We start from the raw sequence: 19,438 nt of genomic DNA, 5'->3' as shown, positions 1-19,438 counted from the left end.
AATGTTGAGGCCAAACACACGTCTCAGGGAAGCTGGGTTAAAAGACCTAGATTTGGGTCCTATATCCTCTGCTTACTGGCTGTGACTCCAGAGGAAGGCTGCCTCCCTGAGCCTCAGCTGTCCCAGTAGGAAGCCCCAGGCATGCAAGGGCCTGTGTTAAGGTTTAGTGCCAGGTTGATCCTGAGTTTACACTAGCTGAATCCATCACTTCCCATCCATACTTTGACGAGCACACATAGCCTCCTTGGCAGGCTCCACCTGGTGGCTCTTGTCTACCAGGAGGCACTTGGGCAGAGAAGGGGGCCAGGCAAACGGGGTCACCTGGCCGGATGGGGCCAGGAACCACCAATGACATCCTCCTTCTCATCCCTCCCTCAGTCAGGGTGCTGGCCTCAGACAAGCCTTGAAGGCCGTGCACCAAGCTCTTCCTTCCCTTAAATGAGGCCCCTATCAAAGACAAGACAACACTCCTATTTGGTTTCTCTTGGATTTTCCTTGGACTTTTCCCTCAAGATCCATTCCTGGCGGAGGCCTGCACCGGCTGACCCTCGGGGGACAAAGGTGCACCCTCACTTCCCACACTAAAGTAGGCGAATGCCCCCGAGCCACGCTTTAAATTCACCTGGAGACAGTCCCCTGACAACGTCACAAATTTTGTTCGTAATTACAGTTGTTTAGGATTTCAAATTATATCATTTAATAATGCTGGGGAATTTCCTCTCTTTGCTTTGCATTTATAAATATTGGCTGATTAAGTCAGAGGGTGAGTGCCAGCCAAAGAAGTGAGCTCAGAGCCACGAATCCCCTGTAAGGGGGAATTATCTTGTGGTCACGCACTGGGGGAGACACAACCAGGCCTGTCTGTTCAGATTCGCCTCTGTGCCCCCAGATCTTCAGAGATGAGGACGTACAGGGAGGGCACCTCTGCTCTGAGCGTTTTACGGCCAGCTTAGGGGAGGAGGGGACAGGGAGGCAAGGGTGGCCTTCCTGTTTCTGCCATTTTCTCAAATGCCAAGCTGTTATACTTTGGGGCAGTGTGCCCTGAATCCCATCAATAGTGATGGCAGTTCGGCATTTCAGAAAGATGCCTGGTGCAAGGGATCAAGGTGAGAAGGGGTCTGGGGAGGGGCTGCCTCCCAGAGAGAGGGAAGTTGTGCAGGTAGGGGTTGCAATGAAAGGGCCAGTGGCTGAATCAGGGCAGTAGCAGAGGGTGGGAGAACAGTGGAGCTCTCTAGAAATAACTGGGAGAAAGAGGGAAAAGGACTTGTGGGTGGACTGAATCAGGCACGCTGGGATGATGGGCAAACGCAGTCCGCGAGCATGTTCCCCGATTTGCATGCCACCTCGGCATTTGACCCATGATAGCCCTGGCTCTTCGCTGCTGCGATTACTGTTTATGCCAGGACTGAGGGTCCTCCATGTGGGGCCTGCAGGATGGAAGAGCCACCTGCAGCAGGAAAGTGTAGATGTGGCACGAAATGGGCCTGGCCTGAGTCACAGCTGCAACTTGATTTGTGTCTGTCAGCACACGCTAGGCACCCCTCTGTGCTCAGCATCGTGATCGTGCTGGAAGAAACCACAACCCCATCTTGAGGTGTCACGCCCAGCGCCACTTTCCTCCTGCTGGCGCCCCTTTCCTCCTGCCAGCCCCAGCCCTGAGATCGCCCTCAGGGAGCCACCTTGAGAGCCAGGCGGGCTGCCCTGCTTGTTCTCTCAGACTCACTCCACAGGGGTCCAGGGCCAAGAGTCACAGGTGAGAGCGGTTCTGGGTCACGAAGCTGGGTTGACAAGCTGTGCTGGCCAAGCCACACACAAATTAAGTTTCTCCAAGACCCCGTGTCCCCTGTGACGGTGGCTGCAGAGCCACTGGGTCATTCCCCCTTTGACCATCGTAGCCCTGTGCCCGACTGCTCTCTTCATCAAACCCAAGCACAGACACACACAGGTTTCCCGTTTCTCCGGGTCTCCGTTTCCTTATGAAGGCTCCCTCCCGGGTTACATGAAACTTACATTAAACAAGTACGTGTGCTTTCTTGCGTTAGTCTTTTATTATAGGTGCCTCAGCCATGAACATAGTATGAGATATTCCTTTTCCACTCCTACACTATCCTCTGCTTAAAACCCTCCGAGTGGTCCCATCTCTCTCAGGGTGAAGTCTAGACTTCTTCTGAGGCTCACTAAGTCCCGGTGGTACGGCCGCACGTGCCACGCACCCAAGCCCCCTCCCTCAGTGCCCCCCATCTCCCACACCACGCGGCTGGCTGTGTTCTGCATGGTAGGTGGTGCTGACCACTGGGCCTTTGCACACGCTGCTCTCAGTTCCCTGGCCAACTCTCCTTCAGGCCCCAGCACAGGCATTCCCTCTCCTAAGAACCTGCCTGATGCCCTGTTCTCAGGTGGTTCTCTGGTGGCCAGAGCTCCCTGCCCAGCCTCCATCTTCTCTCCCTGCCAGCTGCACAGGAAGGCAAGGACCACACCTGTCCTGGCACTGCTGTGGCCCCAGGACTCAGCACCATCCAGGGGACATAGTGGCAAGAATGAATGCAGGAATGCAAGACAGACTCATCACTCCCTAATCCTTACAACAGCTTGGTAAAGCAGTATTATTACCCCATTGTGTGACAAAGCAACTGAGTCTCAGAGAGGCTGAGACAACTGCCTAGAGTCACACAGCCAGCAAATGGCCAAGCTAGAAACCCGATCCACACCAATGGCTGGTTCCAAAGTACACTCCTCCCACCTGGCACCAGAGCAGACTCTGGGGTACCTGTGTCCCTGTGGCATCTTCCTTGCCAAACTACAAAGTCCAACAGGGCAGGCTGGAATCCCACCCGCTGCCCCTGCATGCTGCCTCCCAGATCCGATGGCCTCTGTAATAAGAAAGAGGGGGCAGAGCCTCTAGGCCTGAAGTCCCACCACCCTGGGGCCTTCCGAGACTCCACAGCAGGCCTGTTCCTGCCTTGCCATGCGAGACGCTGAGCGAGCAGGGATTGTAAAGCCACTCCGGAACAGGCAGCGGCATTAGCCTTGCTGCATAAGCCCTGCTGTTGAAGCACACAGCCAGCCCAGGGAGCTCAGCATGGAAAACTATCCCAGGGCTAAAAGGTGCTGAATTCACCATTAACAGCATTCGAAAAGGCTAGAAATTTACAGACATAGTTCTGAAGGAAGAACAAGAGATAAAATTGAGGAATCAACCGAAAATATTTTTCAACTGAGACTCTGTCAAAGAAGCATTGAAAATCATTGGTGGGTAATTTTTTAAACCAACAAAACAATCCGCTGCTCGAGAGAATGCTCTTAAGACAATTTGAGAGTTGGGTGTCCTCGCGTCTGCCGATTCTAATTGCCGGGTGTCTTGCTAAATGGTAATCTTCCTAAACGCACCCTCATTCTCCTGCTGAGGGAGGAGGGGGAGGTGGCAGGTGACCAGCAGGGAAGAAGGCAGGGAGCCAGCTTAAGAGCCCATCAGTTTTCAGCTTTTACATCCATGAATAATGGGGAACAGCATTTGCACATTAAAACGCTTCTCTCTGTTCCTATGCTAAAACCCAAGCCCACAATGCCACTTGCATAGTAACAACAAACCAGCTCCTTCTGCCGGGGGCCAGCTCGGGGATACGCACAGGCATGGCGTTGTTGAGGGTGTTGTTGTAGACGCAGGCGCGCAGTGAATAATCAAGCATGCAATTTTCAAACAGCTGCAGAGCTTCTGTCACTTTCTCATGGAAGTCGTCTGCGGATTTATTCGAACTTGCAAAGTAGAGATAGTCTGAGTACAACCTGTGGATAAAATAAATGTGTATTTTTACCACCCATGAACACGCAATCACACCATTTGGGTGACAATGAAAATCAATGTACAATTACACTATCCAGTTTTCCTGATTGAAACACAAACACCCCTCTTCCTTCCCTTGCAGATGAGCCACCTCCCTTGTCCCTTGGAGCTCCCACCCTTCTCATGGTCACCTAAGCTCTTCCAGACCCAGACATGTCTACACTGGCCCCACACAAACCACCGGCCGCTTTTCTGTTGTTGCTCGTTCTAGTCATCTCAGGCAGCCTGTGTTTTCACAGTCACAGGGAGCTTCAAACAACACCAGATTACAAAAATGGTACACTAGCAAAGGGAAGCCATGAAAATTTTATGCACCTTCTCATTCCTCTCTCCTCTGCTGAAGGGAACAAAAATAAGAGCATCTGTTGCTCTCGCAATATTACAATTTCACATGAAATTCCCAGTCCTTTGCATACACATTCCTGCCATTGAAAAAAAAAAATGATGAAATGTGTCTTTCTAGGTTGGTAGGGACCTCGTTTTTAACACAATATAAAAGCACCCCCACATATGCACGTGAATACCTGTGGACATGGATCTGTTCATAGACACCCTACATGCTATGGCAGATCGCTGCCGCACAGGAACTGGTCATCTTCCTTGATCTACTTCGGGCTCCTCTGTATCCTCCTCCCAAGTAAACCTCAACTTTTCTACCTCCACGTCCATCTCTGCATCACCCTATTTTACCAAGAATCCTGCTGTTAAATAAACTTTATGAGAGGCTACTGTTCTGGACCGAGCTTCTGCACTAGGCCCCCACAGGCCAGAACAGTCATCTGTGCTAGGTGCCACGTAATTGAACTGAACTCAGAACGGGCCAGTTTCCAAAAACCAGGGGATTCACAGCAACCAGTCAGATGTCCCCTTTGCTTTAACCCTAGAAGGAAAGTCACTTTGAAGTGAACAATCCACTCTCTGTTCCCTGTTTTTGCTTCTTCAGCCCATTTCTGCCTATAAAGCCAGAACCTGGCTGGGCCCACAGGAGCACCTTCGTATTACAGGAATGGGATGCTGCCCTGTTTATGGACCGTGCTAATAAACACCAGGGAGATCTTTAAACTAAATGTGTCAAAATGTTGTTTGTTGACACGGCTATGCTGGTTTAGCCAGAATCCCCCACCCTTGATAACTGATCGCCCTTCTTATCCGATCAGGTTCCTAGTCCACCACCTCCAGGAGGTGCCTGGCCACCTGGCCTGTCTCCAGCAAGAATCCCATCGGGTTGGTTTAGCTGGAATCCCCATCCCTTCCCCCTTGATGTTTCCCCTTAGTAACTTTCCAGCCACCAACCCCCTCGCTCTGCTCCTGGCTTTTTTTTTTTTTTTTTTTCCTTTTGAGATGGAGTCTCAATCTGTCACCCAGGCTGGAGTGCAGCGGCGTGATCTTGGCTCACTGCAACCTCCACTTCCCAGGTTCAAGCGATTCTCCTGCCTCAGCCCTCCTGAGTAGTTGGGACTACAGGTGCCTACCCACCAAACCTGGCTAATTTTTTTGTATTTTTCATAGAGATGGGGTTTCACCATGTTTGCCAGGCTGGTCTTGAACTCCTGACCTCAACTGATCCACCTGCCTTGGCTTTAAAATCCCTACTTTTCCTAGTTGTATTCGGAGTCTCTCTCCTCTACTGGAAAACTGTCATGGTAGTCCCTATACCTACTACCATGGTCCTGAAGAAGGCCTGCATTGCCATTTTAATAAATGTCAGGGCCAGGCACAGTGGCTCACGCCTGTAATCCGAGCACTTTGGGAGGCCGAGGTGAGAGGATCACTTGAACCTCGGAGCTCAAGGCCAGCCCAGGCAACATAGTGAAACCCTGTCTCTACTAAAAATACAAAAAATTAGCCAGGCATGGTGGTGCATGCCTGTATTCCCAGCTATTCTGGAGACTGAGGTGGGAGAATCACCTGAGCCCAGGAAGTTGAGGCTGCAGTGAGCCGTGATCATGCCATTGCACTCCAGCCTGGGCAATGGGAGTGAGACCCTGTCTCAAAAAAAAAAAAAAAAGGTGTTTTTATCTTCAACAGAACTTTCAGGGTGTGAATTTCCTATTCTTTTTTCTCCTCTCTCTCTCCTTGCAGCCCCTTTTGTCTGTTTTCAAACTTCCTGCCATATGTCCCACTCTCTTCTTGCATACACACCTCATCATGAGCCCCATGGCTCTTCCCAGAACCCTTCACACACTCATAGCCTTCGCTGTGTCACCTGCATCTCTGGGCCAAGGGTGAAACCAGGCTTATGAAAAATGTGGCCTACATGGCTCTGTGGGGTCAGGCTTCTCTCTCCTCGAAGCTCTATACTTTCTATTCCTTCAACTTCTCCAATCTGGCTTCCCCTCTTTCCAGGGACTCTCCATCTGCACCCATATCACAGGAAAGAAGGAGAGTCTTTCCTGTGACTCTTCTTCTGCACCCATGCATCCGGGTATCTGACATCCATACTTCCAAATACACCCAGACCTTCAGCCACACACTGTCCTGCAAAAATTGTGCTCCCTTATAGCAGGGTCTGTTGCAAATGTGCCTTCTCCACTGCCCTCCCCTCTAACTGAGGTCATGATACAGGGATCAGCATCTCTCAGGGACAGGCCCAGAAGCTATCCACCTCTGCAGCCCGCCTTGGCACATGGGGTGCCTCTGACATAGCCCACTAGAAATCATCCATGGCCAAGGTCCACAGAGGATGCCTCTTGGAAGTCTTGAGTGAGTGGTTTGAGATCTACCCACAGAGTTCCTAGAATCAAAACACCCACCGGAACAGGAGTGTTACGTCTACCACAGCCTGGTCGGCCAAACTGTCCAAAGGACCAGTCAGCAAAGGTACTCGGTGGTCAGAGTGGATTTCCCCAGATCCACACTCACCTGAGAATATTCCCCATGACAACACCACATCAGCTGATTACTGGTGTCCTCAACATCACCTGTGCTATTTTCCTTCTTCAGAATTAGGAGACACATCAAAACTGAAACACAGCATCTGTCACCATAGGGTCGCTCGTAGTTACTATGACCTAAATGGCTGGTCAATAAATGCCAACATCAGATACACGTGAACCTTCAAGCAGGGTTTGGCTGTGCGCACTGAGGGGTGCCAGGTGGCAACGGGTCCAAGGGGTACCCTTCCTGGCTCACACATTTCCTACGAGTCTTGTCAATATTACGGCTCAGCCCAAGAAACTGCGTCAATGAAAAGTAACAGATGCTTCTGAAAATGTCATAAAATCCCATGTTAAATAAGAATTTGAAGCCCAGCTTTTACCAAAGATGCCCACAGAACTACCCAAATTGTTTGGAGGAACCGGAATTCCATCACACAAATTACCTCATACAAACCCAAACATTGGCTGAAGGTTTCCATACTGAGAATTTTCTTTGTGGTAATAACATTTCTTGCAGATATTTGGCTCATAAGTAAAACAAAAGCAACTAAGCCTATCTTGATTTTAAATACAAAGTCACTTTATGAGGAATCTACTGATTCCATACAATTCTTCAGAGATCAAGACGTAATCCCAGGGAAAAACTGGGACATACCTACTGTTCCAACCAGGCAAGCCCACCCCCAGCAGGTGAAACGGCTGATTTTCATCTGTTTGGGGTGGGTTAAAGTGAACTCACTACCTCCCTTCCTGTGAGTCACATTTATAGCCTCTGAGAGCCAGGTCACGCTCCTTCCTGGGCTGGATGAAAAGAGACTCCTTTGGCCTCTCAGTCACCTCTGGATACTTTGGATCTGTTCAGAGAATTGGCAGTGGGCTTTGGGAGACCCTTGAACCCCACTGTGAGAACCCGCTCTGGGTCCCTGGCATCCTGCTGTGTCACAGACATCTGAACAGGGTCTAGATTCACCACAAGCCACGGCCACCATCTGGATTCTGTAGCTGGATGGATAGTGGACACCAAAGAATTATGTCCAAGTCTTAAGCCCAGCTCCTGTGAATGTGACCTTTCTTGGAAATAGGGTCTTTGCAGACGTCATTAAGTGCAGCATCTTCAGATGAGATCCTCCTGGATTTACGGTGGTCCCAAATCCAATGGCAGGTGTCCTTATAAAAACAGGAGAGGACACAGAGCACCACAGAAAGACGGAGGCAGAGCCTGGAGTGCGGTGTCTACGAGCCAAGGAACACCAAGGACTGCTGGAGACCACCAAGAACTGGGAGCAGGGGACGGCTTTTATCCCTTAGGGCCACCAGAGGGAACCAACCCTGCAGACACCTTGATTTAGGATTTCTGGCCTCCAGAATCATAAGAGAATACATTTCTGTTGTTTTAAGAAGCCAAGTTTGTGGTGATTTATTCCGACTGCCCTAGGAAACCAATACAGATTTTAACCCCCAATTCCAAGGAAGACCAATAAATCCAAGGAGTTATTTTCGCTGACACCTCTCTGCCACCCTGAGACCCTGGAACAGTGGCCATGAGGGTAGCGGGGGACTGGAGCCATGTGGCCAGGTTCCTCACAAGGAAGCATGAAGGAAGGCAAATGCAGACAGGAGCACTTCCCTTCAAGGGAGCACTGCGACAGGGGAGCACTGTTTGGGTTCTCCCCAAAAATTAAAGGAATGCTTCCTACGACTGTCTTCGAGTAACAAAGCTACCATTTCCCCCTCGACTACTCTCCAGGGGAAAGCAGTGAGTTAATAATCTTGGATGAGGGAAAGACACTCGGGTGGGTTAAAGCCACTCAGAAAATGTCAAGAAGAACAGCAAACACATCAAGAGTAAGTATCCAGTGGACCTCAAAAGGCCGGACAGGCACACCATTGAACAAGATGAAACATACAGAGACAAACTGAAATGTCCACCTTATAGTCTTCAAAATCCACTGTCCCATGAGGAAGTGGGGGAAGGAGACCAACATGGAAAACACACAGCTCACCATGAATCATCACAGAACTGCAGGGGCACAGATGCAACCCCAGGAAGCATCAACAGAGGCGCGGCATCAGGAATGGGGGAGGGTGGAGCCAGGCTGTGGGAGGGTGGAGCCAGGCAACAGGCAGCTCGCGGCCTCCGCGGACGCTTGCTTTCAGCGCTGGGCACCAAACCTGGCTGCTCTCCCTGGAGATGCAAAACCTCAGCAGAAAGGAGCCCAGCCCCGAACTCCTGAAAGACTGACCAGCAGGCAGAAGGTTTAGGAAGAAAACCTGGTTGCAGGCAAGGGGAAGTATCTCCAGTCAGGGCAGCCCGACACAATCAGATGGTCCTAGGAGACAGAAGCAGCCTAGGCTGGAGGGAAGGAGGGCGCCAGGGTAGTGTGGGGGCCAGGGGACCTGATACCCTCCCAGCCCTGAGTTTCAGGGCTGCCCAGCCCCCTCCAGCTGAGCCACCGCATTTTCTTACTCTCAAACCATCCCGAACAGATGGGTATTACATTTGGCCAGGACTGTTTCCAACGACAATTCCAAATATAAGTCCAAATGCATTCCAGGCCTTCTGTGCTGCGGTTATTTTAGAAGGCTGCCGGTGCGGCCCCTCACACTGGGCCTGTGCTCATGGGGTGCTGCTCAGTCCCTTTCCTGTGGAGCGCAGGGGTCCTGGGACCCCTGGAGGAGCCGTGGGATGGGAAATGTATGTTGGGGGCATAGGGCTCCATCAGTCCAGTGCCTCTGAAAGTGACCATGTCTCTCCCCAAGCGACAAAGGAGAGGCCAGCAGTGGGCAAGGCCCTACTATGTAAAATCTGGATGATCACTGCTGAATTCATTCAGGGACACTTACAGGGTGCTGTTCTGAGCCAGCGTGAGCAAAGGTCAGTGAGCTGATCACTATTAAAGCAGGACAGGGCTCTGTGTGATTGCTTTCCGGGTTTAGCACCTGCAATGTTCTCAGTTTCCACTTTTGATGTGGATGCTGGGGGGTAGGGAGGGCCACCACCACCAGGCCCTGTGCAGGGTGCTGCAGGCCTGCTCTGCTTCTGTCTTCACAACCCCACAATGAGATACAAGCCACTGCATTTTATGGAGGAGAAGGCTGACACTAGAGAGGTTAAGGAGTTTGCCCATGGTCACGCAGCCCAGGAAGCTCCAGGGCAGGACAGGGACCCAAAGCAACCCAGGCCTGCCTGACCCCAAAGCCCCTCACCCAGCAGGATGTGGCCCCTGCCCTCCGAGCTTAGGCAAGGAGACAAATCCATGGCTGACTAGAGTGGGTGCTGGCCGTCTGCACTGATAGTTTTCGGGTTTTGTTTGTTTAGATGTTTTTATTATTTTGGGTGCACAGTGATTTGGAAGAAAAAGTCAATCCCATTCCAGAACTACTTAGTAAGTCACAGGAGACTGATAAACAATTACAAATGTAATAGAGCGGCAAACAAACACTTAGGATAAACGTGAGGAACTCCAATGCCACGGTCGGGAACAGCAAATGTGTTTACGGAACATCACACTGGGCATCTAGAAAAGTGACAGCAACAGCAAAAGGGAATTCAGGCATCTATCATGAAGCCGGAACACACTGCGGGATCTTGTACCTCTTGGAAAAGCTAATATTCCTTGGTGATCGCAATAGCTCATTAGAGTTTAATGGATCCAGTTCCTAAGTGATGATGTGGTTGTTCACTGGCCTGCCCTCTACATGGAGAACTCCGCAGGTCCTGGCTCCAATGCCACTAGTTTAGGAAAACCTCTCTTCACGGTGGGTTCCTCCTCCTTTTGCAGTATTTTTGTTCATACCATTTTTATATTGAGAAATGATCCACATACCGTAGTATTCACCCATTTAATGTGAACAAGTCACCAGTTTTTAGTATACACCACACAGCTGTGCGAACACACCACTCCCCAGTCCCAAGGTGTCTTCACCACCCTGATAAGTGACTGCTGGTTCTAACACAGCAGTTCCCAAAGGGACTCATGTCAGAAGTCACTAAGATCACCCAGCTCAAAAGGCACCCAAACGCACAAGCTTCAATATCAGCTTCAGCTCAGACAAGGGCAGGTGCCCGGTGGCCTTGAGCTGTGACATTTCCTCCAGTTACTGCTCCATGCATGGGACTTCTCAGAGGGCTACTTTTGAGAAAAGATCCCAAGCTGGTGCTGCAGTTGCAGGTGGCGGGGAGCAGATGACCATCCCTGGGCTGGCTCACCCCAGTGGCGCTGGCTCCACCTCCCGTACTCCTCAAACACCCCCCAGCTGGTTCCTCAATGACAGTTATGGGAACGGTCACATTTCCTCAGGCAGGAGGACCTGAGATGGGGACACGCTCATGTCCTCCAATTCACCCTCAACAACATCTTGCAGTCCTGTGGCCACGTGAGGGTCGTAATGAGAGGCAGCCAGAGCACCTGGCATCGTTATTCTCCATTTGCTGGAATCCGAATTGAAATCACTGATCAATAATTCCCAGCCTGTGATATGGTGCCATCAATAACGATTATATATATTTTTCCTACCAGGGAAAAAAGGCCATTTAATGTAGCTGAGATGGAGCCCTTTTGTTCCACCGAATCACAAACTGTGACTGTCTCATCAGGAGGCTCAATGAGACAGGACTGGCCAGGCCAGCTGATCTGGAGGGACTGTCTAAGGTCACCTTAGACTGAACACAGGGGTGACACTGGGGAGGCTCATTTTCTGCCAGTTAAGAACATCCATGTTTGGTCCTAAAAACACCCACATGAATGACAGGTGTCCTGTTTATTGGGGCCATTCTATTTCCTACCAGGCCCTAGGTTCCTTGTGTACAAGTGGGCTTCCCAGCCCCTCTTTGTTCCTTCCAGAGCATCCAATCACAGGGCCCCGGTAACTGTTCACAGACTGGGGGACAGCACTTCTCAGAGACGACACCAAGCATCCCTGACATCTCCGAGCCTGGTGTGGTCTACAGAGCACCTTCTTGTGATTCACCAGTGATCCTGATGGCAGATGTTTCTACAGGCAAGAAATCTGGGGTGCACTGAGGACTGCCCGGCTACCCTTGGTTACAAAGCCAGACCCAGGGTGTGGGCCCCTCACTGCAGGGCAATGGCCACTGCACACCGAGGGGTCCAGTATGTGACATGTGTGACCTCCTCCTTCAACAGCGCCAACCTCACTAAGCAGCCCAGAACTCTGGGCAAGACAGGTCCCTGAACTCTGGCTGCCCCAGGGTCGTTTCTCAGTGCCCTCCCTGATCCCGGCCCAGCGGGCAACATCTCACCTTAGGATCTCTATAGATACAGACATAACGGGGCTCTTTTTCCCTAGGGTGTGCCTCCTGCTCGGAACTGTCCTTTCCAAACAATCATGTGGGAATACACAGGACTGCCAAGAACTTCGCAAACATTTCCCCAAAACATAAACATTGTTCAACACTTGGGAGTTTTCAGCTTGGTGGTTTTTCTCCCACCAATAACAAGATGTGGCGCCTCACCAGGCAGTCCCTCCTGAAGAATCTTCAGAGAACTCCTTCACAAAGACCCGAGCTGTCCTTCTGCCTGGGCGCTGCCAGCTCTCCCTCCCCTCTCTGTGGTCAAGGCCAACCCCCTTGACCTCGGGTGGCTCAACAGCTCAGTCCTATTAAAGTGACCTCGCACCACTTTCAGGGCCCACATCAAGGTGTGTCAACAGGCAGCTTCTGGGAAGCAAAGTGCCTGAACCCACCAGGAATCAATAGGCAGCTTCAATAAAGACACGGCACTACAGTAGTCCTCGCAAAGACCCATGTGATTCTTAATCTTCCAAAATCTTAGAGAAAAGGAAAGAGTGAGAGCTGGAGGGAGGAGCGAGAAAGAGAAGTCGATCTGTGGCTGTTGCTGCAACCTCTACAACCCCACGGCTTTCTCCTCATTCTGTCTCTTCTGCACAGAGGCGTTCTCCTAATTTCCCTTTGAGATGGTTTAAATCAATAATGAATTCCTCAGTGCTAGGAACAGCCTGCGTTTTAATCCTTGTGCAAATCTGTTCTAGAGAAAACATCGCATGACACTCCCAATGCCAGGCTCTCTTCTGACTGAGAACGTATCCACGGCTTTCAATCAGTGCTTCTAGGGGCTGGGGGAAGTTCAGTTGTTTGGAGAAGGGCTTTTGGTGCTGCCTGAATAGCAAGAGAGATTCTCAAGTCAAAGTCCTGCTGCGGTTCAAAGGCATGAATCCTGCTCAGCTCCCTCCTGTGTGTGCTGGCTCTTGCCCTAGGGTGGGCATCCTGCTCCCTCTGATGGGGAAGTAGGTGAATGAGGTGTAGACAGAGGCTCCCTGAGAGCAAACGGGATGGATTTTCCTCTCATATGTACGGCTTGCATCTAGCACATCAAGGGTGTTCAATAAATACAGCCAGGCGTCACTTAACAGCAGTGACATATATGTTCTGAGAAATGCGTCATTAGGCGATGTCATTATGTGAACGTCATGGAGTGCTCACACAAACCCAGATGGCACAGCCCCCTACACACCTAGGCGGCGAGGTACAGCCTACTGCTCCTATGCTATCAGCCTGTACAGCAGGAATCCTGTAGGCAGTTGTAACATAAGAGTTAGAATTTATGTACTGAAACACAGAAAAGGCACAGTGAAAACACGGGATTGTAACGTTATGGGGCCACCATCATACATGGGGTCCACTGTTGACCAAACTTGGTTATGTGGTTTGCAACTCTATTTGCAATGAGTAAATGAGTGATCAGTTTATTGTTATTATTATTAGCTATTACTGATACCTAATAATAATAGCTAATGATTACATATTTTCCATTTGTCAAGCCCTGTTTAAACACATCACTACATATATTAAGTCACTGAACTCTCACTACCCCGGAGGTAGGACTATCTTCCCCCATTTTACCGATGAGAAAATGAGCCACAGAGAGGTTAAGTTTCTTGTCCCAGTTTACAGAGCAGTAAGTGACAGAGCTGGGGTTCCAATGCCTGTGTCCCTGCCACCAAGACCCCGGTACACCTCCCACTCAGCGGGTGAAAGCTGCGCACCTCCCTCACGCCCCCTCACACACTCTGCAGACAGAGTGAAACTGATGCAACCAGGATTCCTGGTCCAAATGTTCAGCCCCGCTATACCTCTGTGTCCCCATGAGTGACTGCCTATAACAGAATCCATTTCATTAAAAGCCTGCTTCCTTTCCTAGTTTATCGTCATAACTGAATCATTTGCCCAGTCCAAGGGGTTGTTTAAAAACTCAGTTTCTATAAGCAGATGAAGAAAAGAATGAGCCAGGTTCCAAGACTCCAGGGGTTTGGGTCAAAATCGAGTTCGAATTCTTCACTGAGCTGAGTTCTCCTTCCCTTTGGACGCGTCGTCATAAAAAGGGAAAACAAACCATTCCTGTGGTGGGTCGTTTCTGGGCATGGCATTAAGACTACACACAGAATTAAACCCAAAATATGGACACTGCAAAATCCTTAACAGATGGTGCATGACCCCACTCCAAATGTCCCTTGAATAAAAGAGGAATGCGACTAGGTTGGAGGGGCCAGCACCTTCCCCACATTTTTCACATTTAATGGGGGCTAGAACTGCCTCTGAAGTAAGAGACAAACCCTATCAACTGTCTCACAAATGAAGAGGCAGGAGGCTAATGTGAGATGCATTTGAAAAGCATAGTCTTTACCACTTAGGAATGGGATTAAATAAAGACAAATTCTGCTTGCAACTGGCGGCTTCTTTTTAATTAACTGGGCCAATTTAGCATAGGAATGCACGAAGCTAGTTTTCAATTGTCATGATCTCTTACAGAGAGAAAACTGGAACATGAATTCTTGGCTGGCTTCTTTGGCCATAGGAACCATCCCATCCACTTCTTTCCAGTATTCCTCTGTTCTCCTCCAGGAAAAAAAAAAAAAAAAAAAAAAAAACTTGCCACTTGAATCTTTCTCTGGAAATTTAAAAGTGATTTGACTTTGCTTAAAATTCCAACATTTTCAAACCCTCTACTTTGGATCAATTATAGAAGTAAAGGTTGAATGTGAACCTAAAGCTAAAAATAAAAGTAGTATTTCCCCTCTCCAAGCCACTTTATAGAAGGAAAAGAACAACTTGGGACCAATCCAACTTGCACCCAGCGACCCACAACATCACCCACGTACAGAAGTGCAAGGCCACAGAACAGGGCTAATGGCCCAGGATCCCGTTATGCTAATGGAACTTGGGCTCAGAGTGTTTCCTTCTTCAAGAGTGACCTAAACACGCAGCATTTATCATCCTTTCTGGCCGAGATGGGAAAGGCGCCAGCCTTCGAAAAAGAAGAAATTCCTGTTGTTACTTATTTTTATAAATGTTTAAGAAGAAATGAAATAGCTGCTATGTCAGTAACTCACACAGAAAATACGCACATGAACACAATTCCTCTGCCACTAGAGCTGGGATCAAGCTGGAAACTACTCTCCTGGCTGCAAAGCCCAGGCCCCAGTTTCCTGAGGATCAGGTGCAGAATGGGAGGTGGCTGACTCCTAGGATGGTCCTCAGTGATCCCCAGTTCTCGGTATTCACACCCTGTAGTCTCTTCACATTGAGTGTGGCTAGACCTCACGACTTGCTTCTAACCAACAGAATATGGCAATGATGATGGGATTTCACACCCATGACTAGGTTAGAAAAAATCGTGACTTCTAATCTGCTAGCAGACGCTCTAGCTTGCTGGCTTGGATAAAGCCTGCAGCCATACTGGAGAGGCCCTTTGGCGAGGTACTGAGGGTAGCCTCTCGCCAAAAGCCAGCAAAGATCTGAAGCCCTCATTCCAACAGCTCTTGAGGTGCTAAATTCTGCCCACAACCATGTCCAGTTGGGAGCAGGTCCTTCCGCAGTCAAGCATATGGAAGAGCCCCAGCCTGGTGACAGCTGGATCACAGCCTTGAGAGAGACCTGAAGTAGAGGACCCAGTAAAGTTGCACCCAGGTTCCTGATCCCCAGAAACCATTTGAAGCTGCTAAGTTTTGGCGAACTTGTTCCCTAGCAGTACATAACTCATACAGCAGGCAATGCAAGGCCTGGGTCAGCGTCCTAACACATGCTGCTGCCCCGGCATCCTGCCCTTCTCCTCAGCACCAGGACATGCACCACGACGAAGCCGCCGCCCACTTCTCTGATAAGGCACCAGCTCCCAGGGGGTAGGCACTGGGTGGCCACTGTTGTTCACCAGGGCACGTATGCTCAGTGCCCAGCACAGCACCCAGCCTGTGGCAGGGGCTGAATATGTGTTTGAATTGACCAACTATTTCTGTTAGGCTGAGGCCCAAGATAAATAGAGTATTTGTTATTAAAAGAAGAAAACATGGTGGCTACTTGGGGGGACCACGCTGTCAACTGCGAGCCTCCTTCTAGCTGGCAGACTCGGGCTAGGGTATGAGAGAAGAGTTTGGCAGGTCTTGCTCCTGGCTGAGCCGCTTGCACCTGCATGGTGCTGCTGTCTTCTGTTCCAACGCTCACCTTTGTGGTGTTTGTGTCCTCAGAGGTGGGACCAGAACCCAGGAAAAAAGAAACACACTCAGGGACCCTGACTCCACCCCTAACAAGGACCCTGGCTCCACCCCTAACAAGGACCCTGGCTCCACCCCTAACAGGGACCCTGGCTCCACCCCTAACAGGGACCCTGGCTCCACCCCTAACAGGGCCCCTGACTCCACTGGACCCTGGCCCCACCCCAAACAGGAGAACACGTGGTCTTTTCCTTTGCACTTGTCCTTCTCTCTGCCTGGAAGGTTTCTTCATCTTAACCCACCTTCCTTCCTTGTTTACACAGCAAACTCTTACTCATCCTTCAAAATGCAGTCTAGCATCAGTTTTCTCCAGGTCAATTCCTTCTGGATCTCCCCACTCAGGAGCCCACTCCCCCAGCCTCCTACTCTGCACTACTCCAACCAACCACAGCCATGCTCACGTTCCCACTGGGAGCTCCAGTCTCCCAGGGCCCAGAGCAGGGCCCACACACACCAAACCCAGTCCTGACAGATGGGCCCCCACCTCTCTGCGCCCAGAGAGCACAGAAGGCTGCTGTGTGCACTCTTGGCCCCTGAGGTTAAGGCGTGGTCTGACCTTCCTCAGAATGAGGAACTAAGGAGCAGTGACAGGAAACCATTTGATGAGCACACCGAGCACTTGTGCCCTTCAGCTGGGGGCCGTGGAGGGGAGGGAGGCAGAGCAGCTGTGAAAACACCTCCAGGGACGGTGAGGGGGCAGCTCCAGGTGACAGTTATGTCACCATGAGAGCTCAGCCAGTGTGTGTCAGCCCTGCTGAACAGAGGGAGACCGGCCCGCTCAGCAAGGCCAATTTCTGCCTCCAAAACACAGGAACCAGCAGGTGGGACGGGACATGGCAAGCGACAGCAAGTCAGTGGCTGCCTCGGAACAGAGTGGATGAAGTCCTGGGCTGGGAGATGCAGAGGGTAGGGAGCGAAACCACACCTGGCACCTGCCAGAAGGCATGGCACCGGGACAGCCACCAAGAGCTCAGGCTCAGGCGCTGGGGCTGAGGGAGGGCGGATCCAGCCTCTCCCTAACCAGGTCATACTCAGAGTGGCCAGAGCTATGCAGACTCCACAAGAGGGACATCAGCTCAGAAGTGTGACCAGGGCAGACTTTAAAGCATGTTTTTTGGGGGCAAGAATGCAAAGTGAAAGAAGCAGGACATAAGGCTGTACCGTCACACCCACACACATACACACATACCTATCTGCATAGAAAAAGTTTGGAAGAAAATACACCAAAACATAAACAGTAGTTATCTAAGTGAGAAATTATAGTTTGAAAAGAGTTTTCCAATATATGTTCTAAAATTTCCACAACAAACACACCTTATTGTTATAATTGGCAAATACGTGGGGCCACGAAGGTATGCCACCTGAGGAAGGGATCCCACAGACCAGTTTCCTGGGGCTGCCAGGACAAATCACCATGAACTGGTGGTGCACAATGACAGGACCCTTCCCTCAGTGTCCTGGAAGCTGGAGTCTGAAACCCAGGTGTGGGCAGGGGGCGCTCCTCTGGGGTGCGGGGGAGAATCTGTTCCACACCCCTCCTGGCTTCTGGTGTCTGCCGGCACTCCTCGGCACCCCTTGGCTGGTGGCAGCATCACTCCAGCCTCGTCATGAGGCACACTCCCTGTGTCGTAGGGTGGCTGAGGGTCTACCCTGATCCAGTATGACCTCATTTTAACCTGAGTGTATCTGCAAAGATCCTATTTCCAAATAAGGCCACAGTCACACACACTGGGGGAGACAACTTCGGCACATCTTTTTGCCGGTCATAATTCAATCCATCAGAAGATACGGTTGGCCCAAAGGAAAATACGGCGCAAAGGGCTGTGGTCCCGTCTTTATATATCACCAGCCTCTCCTGTTTTGGAAGGATTAGACTTGGTCTGTCTGACTGTATGGAGAAGAAACAGGACCAATGAGTGCATGTTCCCCCAGAACAGACCTGGTCTCAAAATAGGAACACAGCTGTCCTAAGCTACACTGGCCATCTTGCGTGAAGAATTCCCTGACTCAGAGGGCCTCAGTTTAGACTGGGGCCCACTCTGCTCTGATGTGGTGGTACTGGAGGGAGCACTGGACTAAATAATTTTAAGGTCCTGGCAGCCCTGAGATTCTGTATTCACACAGGCAACAATGATGCAAGCAGCGCCCAGTGGCAGCTGGGCTGCCCCACAGTGGCTGTTCAATATCCCACTACCCTGGCCTTACCCACGCTGGGCAACCCTTGATCTTAAGGCAAAGCTGCTCTACTCATCATTGTTCTTCCTTTTGGTCTCTCAAGGAAAGCTGGAAACTGTACATTCAATGCAGACAAGATAAAGGCATCGACGTCGAGAGACACAGAATTCTAGGAGTTAAACCACGTGGCGAAGCTGACGCCCCTGATTCTAAGGGTGTTTCCCAAGCCTTGACAGCACCAAGGAACCATCCTGTGTCCCTGGTCAGGCCCACTGGGGCTGAAGACACGCAGACCAGGATCAGAATGGTTAAGAAAACAATCTACAATGTGTGTCAACTCAGTGACGACAACCCCAAGAATAACACTTACGTAAGAAACAGCAGTAACATTGCAAGTTCCATTGATTTTTATTTGTTTTTATTTATTTATTTTGAGATGGAGTCTCGCTCTGTTGCCCAGGCTGGGGTGCAGTTGCGCCATCTGCACTTGGCCCACTGCAGCCTCCACCTCCTGGATTCAAGCGATTCTCCTGCCTCAGCCTCCCGAGTAGCTGGGACTACAGGAGTGTGCCACCATGCCTGGTAATTTTTGCATTTTTAGTAGAGACGGGGTTTCACCATGTGAACTCCTGACCTCAGGTGATCCACCCACCCCAGCCTCCCAAAGTGCTGGGATTACAGGCATGAGCCACTGCACCTGGTCTGTTTAATTTTTTCTAAAGGAGACAAAATCTTAATTGTGATGACAGGAGAATACCTTTCTTCAAAAGTGCCTCTTTTTCTCACCCCAAATACAACACACAGAAACTGCTCACCTCTCCACAGGGTCCCTGAGCATGACAATCAGTTTGGCATTCGGCTGAAAGGCGTGGATGAAGTCCTGGGTCAGAAACGGTGGCTCGCCGTCCGTGCTGTTGTCGTAAAAGAACGTCCAGGCATTGTTGTCCCACATAGTGGAAGCACTGGCCTCCCCTGGAAACAGAAAACACTCCAAGTGAGCAGGGGTGGGATTCAG

The 19,438-nt window shown here is 50.5% G+C and overlaps 1 protein-coding gene across 1 annotated transcript in view; it reads right to left on the bottom strand.

Moving 5' to 3' along the window:
* Positions 1–19,438, bottom strand: part of CHST15 (carbohydrate (N-acetylgalactosamine 4-sulfate 6-O) sulfotransferase 15) — an 85,364-nt gene that overhangs the window by 10,165 nt on the left and 55,761 nt on the right. The window contains exons 5-6 of the mRNA XM_011930211.1: positions 19,239–19,395; positions 3,627–3,783 (exon numbers count right to left, since the gene is read on the bottom strand). Of these exons, the coding sequence (XP_011785601.1) occupies positions 3,627–3,783; positions 19,239–19,395 (314 nt within the window). The remainder of the gene's footprint in view (positions 1–3,626; positions 3,784–19,238; positions 19,396–19,438) is intronic.

Source organism: Colobus angolensis, unplaced genomic scaffold (assembly GCF_000951035.1).
Source record: "Colobus angolensis palliatus isolate OR3802 unplaced genomic scaffold, Cang.pa_1.0 Scaffold85, whole genome shotgun sequence".
In the NCBI taxonomy this organism is placed as follows: domain Eukaryota; kingdom Metazoa; phylum Chordata; class Mammalia; order Primates; family Cercopithecidae; genus Colobus; species Colobus angolensis.
This window is presented reverse-complemented; position numbering and strand designations above follow the sequence as displayed.